Here is an 11475-nt window from a genome sequence, read left to right on the forward strand (position 1 = left end):
ATTGTTGTTATAAGCGCTAACGCAGACTAACTATTTTTAGCGGCGCCGTGATCACAGATCACTAACAGCTTGTGCTGGCTGTATTGACATTAGCGGCTGCGGTGAGTTGCTTTCAGGTCTCGGTGCTCTAAATTTTATTTTAGATAATAAACAATGTCTCTTATTTGGACAGTAGAAGGATGAAGACATAATCTGACGAGTTGGTCAACTTTGGCATCGAATTTTGACGGAGAAACGGTGAGAAAGTCACGAAAAGACGCCTGGTCTGTGTTTGGTTTCACCCCTTTTTTCTTCCCGAGCATTATGAGTAATTCTTCATCCGAACGAGACTAAATAAACATCTTATCAGTCTGTATGACGGTAGATATTGTACAGTAAGAAGTAGATTTCAGTGTTGTTGGGGGAAAAAAAGAAAATGTTGTGATGCGTTTTTGAAATCAATGCGCAGCTGAATGCTTAAAATGATATAAATATGTAAATATTACATGTTACTATGAATGTACCTGTTTACTACTGTACATTACATATATACGTACAGTGTCTATATAAAACCTTGATTGAGGAGTTTGGACGTTTTTAGAGCGTTTTATAGGCAGAATAGAGCGACTCCCATAAGCTCCATTGTAAGTAATCACATTTATTTATTATTTAGAATGCATTGGAAAAAAAAAACATACATGATCTTGTCTTACATAAGGATTATGAATGATAGACAAAATCCCCCCAAAAGTGCTGTTCCCCTTTAATGTACTCCTTACAAATAGTGTATTTTTCTTCTTCACAGTAATTCCCTACTTCTTTCCATGCTGGTCTGTTTGTTGTCTTTTTGGGACTCATATTGAGTTAGCAAAATATACAAAACTTTTCAGAAGGCGAAAAAACACATTGAGAAGTGACTAGGCACTCGTACACAGACACATAGCTCGCACACAGGCATATTTTGGTCGATCTAAAAGTTCGTAAATCAAAAAGTTTGCAAGTAGAGTGGTTCCCCTGTATTATGTCCTTTCTGAATTGTTGTCCTCAGTAGATGCTGGATTTAGGCGAGCAGCTGACCATTCCAGATGAATTTTCAGAAGAGGAGAAGAAGTCTGGTTATGTGTGGCGACAGTTAATGGCGGGAGCTTTGGCCGGATCAGTATCACGGAGTGGGACTGCCCCATTAGACCGGCTCAAAGTATTCCGACAGGTGAGTTTGGAAGTTGTTAGTGTACCTCTTCTATCAGAACTAAATCATCATTATTGTGTCTATTCATGGCCATTTAGTGATAATATCTTCCTGATGTGCTTTGGCAGGTTTATGGTTCGTCAATGTTTAGAGGCAATGTGCTGAGTGGTTTTCAGTACATGGTGAAAGAAGGAGGAGTGCAGTCCTTTTGGAGAGGCAATGGTATCAATGTCCTTAAAATTGCCCCAGAGACCGCAATCAAGTTTACAGCTTATGAACAGGTGAATTGACACGTTCCTTGATTGAAACATAACACTGTCTGTGGGGGCATGGCCTACTTATTGTACGTTTACGCAACAACGGTTTAGTAAAAACAGGATTTATTTGTATTGTTTTTGTTTTTTGTTTTTTTTTAATTCCAGACAATCATGTAAAAATGATCCCAGTTCACTCTAACCTGCAAAAAACAGTGTAGTATGCATGCCAGGCCAGTAGTTGGCGATGTCGCGACACACATGAGCACTATCTGCAGTCTTATCCAAATCTTATCCATATTCTTCATTAGCTGTCTATGGAGCACATCGGTATTTAAGCCGTTCCGACCAAATTTGAAAAGAAATTAATATTTTGACATATATTAGCTGCACCGCACAATAAGCCGCAGATATATAGTACAGCTCAAAAGTTTGGACACACCTTCTCATTATAATGCGTTTTCTTTATTTTCATGACTATTTACATTGTAAATTGTCACTGAAGGCATTAAAACTATGACACCTGTGAAGTGAAAACACTTTCACAGGACTACCTCTTGAAGCTCATCGAGAGGATGCTAAACAGTAAAAAGAGCAACGGGTGGCTATTTTGAAGAAACTAGAATATAAAACATGTTTTCAGTTATTTCACCTTGTTTTGTTAAGTACATAACTTCACATGTGTTCATTCATAGTTTTGATGCCTGCAGTGAAAATCTACAATGTAAATAGTCATGAAAATAAAGAAAACCCATTGAATGAGAAAGCGTGTACAGTATACAGGTAAGAAAGATTCTGTAAATGTTTATTTACATGCCTTAATTGTTTCCAAACGATTCTTGTCACACGGAAGAAAAAGCGGGTGATCGAACAAAACAGAAGTCCTTGTCATAGACCCACGAGCTGCGGAAGCTAGCTCTCCTATTAGCTTAACAGACTCAATAACCTCATGGTGACGTTTTGGTGAATTTACAAAACTGAAACATTTCCAAAAGGAAAGCCGTTGTAAGTTAATGACACAAACACAGACACGTGTTAGCATATTTGCTAATGCTAACGACGCTAGCTTGATTACATTACGATAGCGCGTACAAATATGCATGAAAACACTTCCACATGGGAAGGTTTCGTAAGTATGAATTATTTCAGTTATATTTTAAAACTTCCAAATGTTGCTTGGTGTGATGAATGAAGAATTATTTGGAGCAGAAGCACTGTGGAAATGTAGTAGACGAAACGGGATATACTTCTGGTTCCAGGCCCGAAACAGGAAGTACATTTTCAAAATCCAGCACCTGAAGTGAGCGAGCTCGTCCAAAAGATGGCGCCATAGCACAAACAATAACACCCCATTTCAGTGTCTGTGTCAGTGTTGATGTTAATAACTATTTGTTAAACACAAAGCATTACGGTCGTAGGCAAAGAAAAATCCATGAATTATCCCCACCGTTTTATAAGTCGTAGGGGGCAAAGCGTAGGAAAAAAAGTAGTGGCTTATATTCTGAAAAAATATGGTAACTTTAATATGTGTCCTCGTTTTATATCTCATTGTTAACATTTATTATTAATATTCTAGATCAAGCTCGTAATGTGTGGCAGAAAGGATACCAAAAATCTCAGGGTTTATGAGAGATTTCTTGCTGGCTCTTTGGCTGGGGCAATAGCTCAGACAGCCATCTACCCATTGGAGGTAATATCAGGTCAATACACAATCCAACACCACAATATACACAAATGTTCACCCGTACAATATTGACAGGTCCTGAAGACTCGTCTCACACTAAGAAAAACAGGCCAATTCTCAGGAATGACTGACTGTGCCAAGCAAATCTTGCAGATGGAAGGCATTGCGGCCTTCTACAAGGGTTATGTTCCCAACATATTAAGCATTGTGCCATACGCCGGCATTGACCTGGCAGTCTACGAGGTCAGACCAACATGACAGTAGCATGTTTCTCTTTATATATACATCTTGTTGAATTCCTTCTTAATGCTTCTATTCCTCAGACTCTAAAGTTTGCTTGGCTGAATAGGAACAGAGGCGTGGCTGACCCAGGGGTCATGGTACTGGTTGGCTGTGGTGCCGTCTCCAGTACCTGTGGGCAGCTGGCAAGTTACCCTCTTGCATTGATCCGCACCCGAATGCAAGCACAAGGTTAGGAGTGCAAACAAATATTATGTTTTTTTGCTGCCCGCAGTGTCTGCAAGTCTCTGTGAAATAACTAAACACTTTTTAGCCATGATTCATGAACCACCTCTAATACATCCATCCAACCATTTTCTATTGCTTGTCCCTTTTGGAGTCATTCGGGCAAAAGGCAGCGTTCTGCTGAACAAGTCTCCACCCCATCGAAGGGCCAACCCAAATAGACAGATACGTATTCACACTCCCTCGGTGGGGAATATTTAGTGTTGGCAATCAGGCTATCCCCAGGTGCATGTCTAATTTCTCACAAATGTCTAAATATACCCCCAAAAAGTCTTAATACCATAGTTATAGATTACAAAATTCCCACGGAAATTTTGATGGGCCTGCTATTTGTGCTTTGAACCTCTGGGCCCGGGTCGATAGAACCTAAAAAGCTACCATAAAACCCACTGGGAACCAATACTTGCAAAACGGCGCAAGGTATCAAAATTGTAGGTTTATAGGAAGGTAATTAGCAACAATGCTAGCATAACATTCAGCATACTAACATTAGTATGCTAATAAAGAAAAAGTTAACATGATTAAAAGTTACCTAGGTTCAATTCTAGAGGCTAATCTTTCCTGTGATAAACTGGCAACCAAGGTAATCAAAAAGGTCAACCAACGAACGAGATTTCTCTACAGAATCTCGTCTCTGGGCAACAAAAGCACCATGAAGATTCTAGTGGGAACTCACATTCAACCCTTTTTCGATTACACTTGCACCTCCTGGTACCCCAGCACCTCTAAAACCCTCAAATCTAGACTCCAAACATCCCAGAACAAGCTAGTCAGGTTACTTCTAGACCTCCACCCCAGATCACACCTCACTCCTACCCACTTCTCCAAGGTGGGCTGGCTCAGGGTGGAGGACAGAGTAAAACAACTTGCACTGAGCCTAGTTTATAAAATCCGCTACACCTCCCTGATACCGAAGTACATGTCAAACTACTTCCATAACGTAAATGACCGCCATAACCACAACACTAGAGGGAGCTCCACAAACCACGTTAAACCCAGATTCCCATCTAACAAAGGTCTTAATTCATTCTCCTTCTATGTCACATCAATGTGGAATGCACTCCCAACAGATGTAAAAGAAAGTGCATCTCTATCCTTCTTCAAAACCGCACTAAAAGAACACCTCCAGGCAACTTCAACCCTAGACTAACCCCCTCCCCCCTTCACATCCCACCTCCCCCGATTGTAAATAATCAAATCTATATACTTGTTCTTATATTCACTGCTCGCTGTACATATCCTACGAAGTCAGACCTACACTGTTTCAATGTCCATTTCTCAGATGCTGCAATTGTTGATGACTGAAGTGCTGCTATCAACCAAACTTAAATTCATATTATTAAGGAGGCACATGTTCCGTGCCCATTGAAGTTAATAGTTTAACAGCCACTGCCGCTGGGATAGGTTCCAGCAACCCTGCAACCCCGAGAGGGATAAGCGGTAGAAAATCGATAGATGAAACAGACAGGAAATAGAGGTTCAACTGAGAAACTCCTCAGGGGAGCGTCTGTCATGTGACTTCAAAAGAGTTTGTCTCATTGGCTGCCGCTGGTGTGCTGCTGTCTTCCTTATGACACAGCAGTGTCTGTGTAATTTTCTGAAAACACAACGTCAAACAAAGTCTGATTGTGGCCAAACGCTTCAAAGAATCGATTTATTGAAAACACCTTCAGTGCCTGAAGGCTTCGGAGAACGTTCCGTTGTTTTTAGATTTCAAATAGGTGGAAAAATGGCCAAGTTTGAGCGACTTACAATGATGTATTTTTGTGTTTTTGTTATGACGACAGGGAGATACTTAACACTGAGGTGACTGTAAAAAATGGTAAATGGGTTATACCTGTATCCAGTGGTGTGCCGTCAGGGGCAACAAGGTCTTCTCTGCTGGCCTATCATAACCAGAAATCATGATCATAATTAAAGATAAAAGTAATTTTCAATTTACTTTCCCTAAATATTTAAACAGTAAGTATTTTGGGGGACACAGCCGTTTTGGTGAGTGCAAACATTTTATTCATTTTTTTTCCACGTTTAATGTTTTTTTTTCACGGTTAATATGTTTTTATGATTTATTTCATTCATATCATATCCATAATAACGAATTAAAATGACAAATATACTAAAAATGGAAGAAAACTATCTTGCTCTTCGGCAATGTATGTCACGTTTTTGTCATCAAAAAGTGGCTTGAGACGTGTTTATTGTGTCGTTGTTGCCAATGTGTGGCTTTTGTTTGTGTAGACTTATTAAATAAATGTTTTTAGAAAGATCATTTCAAAGACCTTTTTATTTTTAAGTTTTGATAGTGGTCCACCAGATATATTTTCATTGCTAATGCAGGTTTGTTGATTTTCGAATGCTCCGGAGAATAGCCCATTTTGTAGACTGTTGAGATGATTCAATGCACAGTAAATGTGTTTCTGGATAGTATTTCTCCAGCAATGGTCATGTGGTGACATAAATTATGGTATTTTGAGAGGTTGAGGACATCTCTACGCTGCTGATCCGCTTGAGATGGTTTCCTGTGGACGGGACTCTCGCTGCTGTCTTGGAGCCACTATGGATTGAACTTTCACAGTATCATGTTAGACCCGCTCGACATCCATTGCTTTCGGTCCCCTAGAGGGGGGGGGTTGCCTACATCTGAGGTCCTCTCCAAGGTTTCTCATAGTCAGCATTGTCACTGGCGTCCCACTGGATGTGAATTCTCCCTGCCCACTGGGTGTGAGTTTTCCTTGCCCTTTTGTGGGTTCTTCCGAGGATGTTGTAGTCGTAATGATTTGTGCAGTCCTTTGAGACATTTGTGATTTGGGGCTATATAAATAAACATTCATCATTCATCATCAGGTAATCATTGAAGTCGGACATTACCGAAGGCCTAGGTGGGAAACGCATGGCCCGCCACTGCTTGTATGGCGCTTTTCTACCTACAAGGTACTCAAAGTGCTTTGTCTCTATTTCCACACAGGCTGACTTTTCTACCGGTAAAGTTGCCAAAATTATTTTGATAGTTTTCTAAATAAAGGAGACCACAAAAAAATTGCATTATTGGCTCTATTTTCACTGCGATGAGGTGGCGACTTGTCCAAGGTGTACACCGCCTACCGCCCGAATGCAGCTGAGATAGGCGCCAGCGACCCCAAAAGGGACAAGCAGTAGAAAATGCATGGATGGGGATGGGCTCTATTTTACAAAACATCTCAGGGTACATTAAACATACCGGTATGTTTATTAGTAATTAAGCAAACAAAGGCTCATAATTTATCTGCTGACATATGCAGTAACATATTGTGTCATTTTCCATTCTATTGGACCAGTACTTCTCAGAGGCGGTATAGTACCGAATATGACTCATTAGTATCGCGGCACTATACTAATACCGGTATACCGTACAAACCTAGTTGAATGTTGATTTGTCGATGTCATTTGTCATTTGTATGTACTTTGCATGATTTTCTGTGTAAAACTCAAATTTTTAATTGTTTTGAAAATTATAGAAAATCTGGACAAGCATACTGTTGTACACATGTATGCCGTACTTTCTACATGGACAGATATTTCACACATCACTGTAACCTGCAAAGGGACTGGTGCTAAAAGCCATGTAACACTAAGATCATAGGTGTAGACACTATTTGCGATCCGGGCAATGCACACATTTTTAATCATTCCAAATTTAGTAAACATTTGACATGCTACATGACACCCATTACAAATGAGTATGCTGATGGAACTTTTTTTTTCTCCCCACAGACTCCGTGAAAGGATCCCCTAAGCTTTCCATGTCCACCCTGATTCACACCATTGTCACCCGAGAGGGTGTAGCAGGTCTTTATCGTGGAATTTCCCCCAATTTGCTGAAAGTCATCCCTGCTGTCAGCGTGTCCTACGTGGCGTACGAATATACAAGGATAGCCCTGGGAGTGGATGTGGAGGGTAGGCGGGGGAGTAGAGGGAAAGTGTAGATGGTTTGTTGTGGTTTTCGTCTGCGAGAACATACAGATCTGTTGAAACCTGCATGAGGAAATGGACCTTGACAATGGATGAACTCACCGACCTGTGATTGTAAGCCTTGAGGATGGAAAAATAGCAAAAGAGATTTGACATCCCTGCCTTTGGATGACTTCACCTGACCTGGCAGCTGTTGTGAACAGTTGAATGTGTGAGTTGCATTGCACGGCATGCCAGCAGTTGTTACCTGCGTGAAAAGTAACAAACTTGCCGTCAAGACTTGCATGGACTTACCTGAAAGGCAACAGGTAGAATGTGTACCGTGAGGCATGGTGTGTATTGGAAAGCGCAAGAGGGTTATACAGCCTTTTCTCTCACTCACAGGTGAACTGTAGAGAAGATGGATGGCTTGCAGAACCACCAATCCAGCATCAAAACATGTGTTTTAGACTTATATAAAGTGGGCTGAAATGATCCAAACACTGAAGCAGAGAACAGAAGAAAACTTAACTCAAAAACTGTGGTCATCCAAATGGATATATGGAGATTTTTTTATTTATTTATTTATAGATTCATGTAAGATTTTCAATTTTTACAACACATTTACAGCAGTATACATTAAAATGTTGGCAATGTAAAGGCCCACACAACACAAAACGGGGTAGAAGACAAAAAACAACACATATTTCTATTTGACTAATATCAATAATTAGAATATATGATGGCATAGAATATGCCAGAATATGATAGAATATATGAATACACGGTGGCAGAGGGGTTAGTGCGTCTGCCTCACAATACAAAGTTCCTGCAGTCCTGGGTTCAAATCCAGGCTCGGGATCTTTCTGTGTGGAGTTTGCATGTTCTCCCCGTGAATGCGTGGGTTCCCTCCGGGTACTCCGGCTTCCTCCCACCTCCAAAGACATGCACCTGGGGATAGGTTGATTGGCAACACTAAATTGGCCCTAGTGTGTGAATGTGAGTGTGAATGTTGTCTGTCTATCTGTGTTGGCCCTGCGATGAGGTGGCGACTTGTCCAGGGTGTATCCTGCCTTCCGCCCGATTGTAGCTGAGATAGGCGCCAGTGCCCCCCGCAACCCCGAAAGGGAATAAGCGGTAGGAAATGGATGGATGGATATATATATATATATGTATACACATACCCCGTTTTCATATGAATTGGGAAATTATGTAAGATGTAAATATAAACAGAATACAATGGTTTGCAAGTCATTTTCAACCCATATTCAGTTGAATATGCTACAAAGACAACATATTTGATGTTCAAACTGATTAACTTTTTTTTTCATTCAATTGAATATGAGTTGAAAAGGATTTGCAAATCATTGTATTCCGTTTATATTTACATGTAACACAATTTCCCAACTCATATAGAAACGGGGTTTGTATTTATATCAATCAATCAATGTTTACTTATATAGCCCTAAATCACTAGTGTCTCAAAGGGCTGCACAAACCACCACGACATCCTCGGTAGGCCCACATAAGGGCAAGGAAAACTCACACCCAGTGGGACATCGGTGACAATAATGATCCAGTGGGACGTCTGTGACAATAATGATTATGAGAACCTTAGAGAGGAGGAAAGCAATGGATGTCGAGCGGGTCTAACATGATACTGTGAAAGTTCAATCCACAATGGATCCAACACAGTCGCGAGAGTCCAGTCCAAAGCGGGTCCAACTCAGCAGCGAGAGTCCCGTTCACAGCGGAGCCAGCAGGAAACCATCCCAAGCGGAGGCGGATCAGCAGCGCAGAGATGTCGAGGCGGATCAGCAGCGCAGAGATGTCCCCAGCCGATACACAGGCAAGCAGTACATGGCCACCGGATCGGACCGGACCCCCTCCACAGGGGAGAGTGGGACATAGAAGAAAAAGAAAAGAAACAGCAGATCAACTGGTCTAAAAAGGGAGTCTATTTAAAGGCTACAGTATACAAATGAGTTTTAAGGTGAGACTTAAATGCTTCTACTGAGGTGGCATCTCGAACTGTTACCGGGAGGGCATTCCAGAGTACTGGAGCCCGAACGGAAAACGCTCTATAGCCCGCAGACTTTTTTTGGGCTTTGGGAATCACTAACAAGCCGGAATCCTTTGAACGCAGATATATATATATATATATATATTGTTGATGTTGTTGTTTTATATATATATATATATATATATATATATATATATATATATATATATATATATATATATATATATATATATATATATATATATATATATATATATATATATATATATATTGTTATATATATATATATATATGCAGATGTACATACAGACACATACTGTACATGAATATAGTTAAATATTATGAAAAGAAAGAAAACAGAAAGAAGAGGCTATTGTGTGTTTGTTTTTTAATTGACAAATTAAACCTGCATACGTATTGTACAAACACATTAAAACACTTTCAATACAATGCGATTCAGTATTTTACACCAGGCTGAGCAATTTACATTGTAACATTAAATACATCTAATTAATTACAATCCTTATGAAAACCAATCCTGTCAAAGAAAGTAAAAGTAAATATAAGACACATAAACAAATGAGAATTACAATTATGTGTGTATGTATATATATATATATATATATATATATATATATATATATATATATATGATTTGCAAATTCTTTTCAACCTATATTCAATTGAATAGACTGCAAAGACAAGATATTTAACGTTCAAACTGGAAAACTGCAAATATTAGTTCATTTGGAATTTGATGCCTGCAACATGTTTCAAAAAAGCTGGCACAAATGGCAAAAGACTGAGAAAGTTGAGGAATGCTCATCAAAAACCTATTTGGAACATCCCAGAGGTGAACAGGCTAATTGGGAACAGGTGGGTGCCATGATTGTATATAAAAGCAGCTTCCATGAAATCCTCAGTCAATCACAAAGAAGGATGAGGCGAGGGTCACCACTTTGTAAACAAATGAGTGAGCAAATTGTCCAACAGTTTAAGAACATTTTTTTAACGAGCTATTGCAAGGAATTTAGGGATTTTACCATCTACGGTCAATAATATCATCAAAAGGCATTAATTTCCAAATGAGCTAATATGTATACTTATATATGTGTGTGTATGTATATATATACAGTATACATATACATACGTGTGTGTGTGTGTATATATATGTATATATATCCATCCATCCATCTTCTTTCACTTATCCGAGGTCGGGTCGCGGGGACAGCAGCCTAAGCAGGGAAGCCCAGACTTTACTCTCCACAGCCACTTCATCCAGCTCTTCCCGGGGGATCCCGAGACGTTCCCAGGCCAGCCGGGAGACAGTCTTCCCAACATGTCCTGGATCTTCCCCGTGGCCTCCAACCGGTTAGACTTGCCCTAAGTACCTCCCTAGAGAGGCGTTCGGGTGGCATCCTGACCAGATGCCCAAACCACCTCATCTGGCTCCTCTCGATGTGGACGAGCAGCAGCTTTACTTTGAGCTCCTCCCGGATGGCAGAGCTTCTCACCCTATCTCTAAGGGAGAGACCCGCCACACGGCGGAGGAAACTCATTTGGGCCGCTTGTACCCGTGATCTTATCCTTTCGGTCATGACCCAACGCTCATGACCATAGGTGAGGATGGGAGCGTAGATCGACCGGTAAATTGAGAGCTTTGCCTTCCGGCTCAGCTCCTTCTTCACCACAACAGATCGATACAACGTCTGCATTACTCAAGACGCCGTGCACCGATCCGCCTGTCGAGCTCACGATCCATTCTTCCCTCACTCGTGAGCAAGACTCCTAGGTACTTAAACTCCTCCACTTGGGGCAGGGTCTCCTTCCCAACCCGGAGATGGCACTCCACCCTTTTCCGGGCGAGAACCATGGACTCGGACTTGGAGGTGCT

The 11475-nt window shown here is 40.7% G+C and overlaps 1 protein-coding gene across 6 annotated transcripts in view; it reads left to right on the forward strand.

Annotated features, from left to right (window-relative positions):
* Nucleotides 1–8218, forward strand: part of slc25a23a (solute carrier family 25 member 23a) — a 16977-nt gene extending 8759 nt beyond the window's left edge. For 4 of the 6 annotated variants that reach the window (XM_061881283.1, XM_061881284.1, XM_061881287.1 and 1 more), the window contains 6 exons: nucleotides 1031–1189; nucleotides 1297–1449; nucleotides 2999–3112; nucleotides 3182–3349; nucleotides 3430–3577; nucleotides 7382–8218. In XM_061881283.1, coding sequence (XP_061737267.1) covers nucleotides 1031–1189; nucleotides 1297–1449; nucleotides 2999–3112; nucleotides 3182–3349; nucleotides 3430–3577; nucleotides 7382–7593 — 954 coding nt within the window. In that variant the 3' untranslated portion in view covers nucleotides 7594–8218. The remainder of the gene's footprint in view (nucleotides 1–1030; nucleotides 1190–1296; nucleotides 1450–2998; nucleotides 3113–3181; nucleotides 3350–3429; nucleotides 3578–7381) is intronic. The other 2 variants (XR_009803199.1, XM_061881285.1) reach the window with 2 other exon arrangements.
* The last annotated feature ends 3257 nt before the right edge of the window (nucleotides 8219–11475 follow it).

Source organism: Nerophis ophidion, linkage group LG20 (genome assembly GCF_033978795.1).
Source record: "Nerophis ophidion isolate RoL-2023_Sa linkage group LG20, RoL_Noph_v1.0, whole genome shotgun sequence".
Classification (NCBI taxonomy): domain Eukaryota; kingdom Metazoa; phylum Chordata; class Actinopteri; order Syngnathiformes; family Syngnathidae; genus Nerophis; species Nerophis ophidion.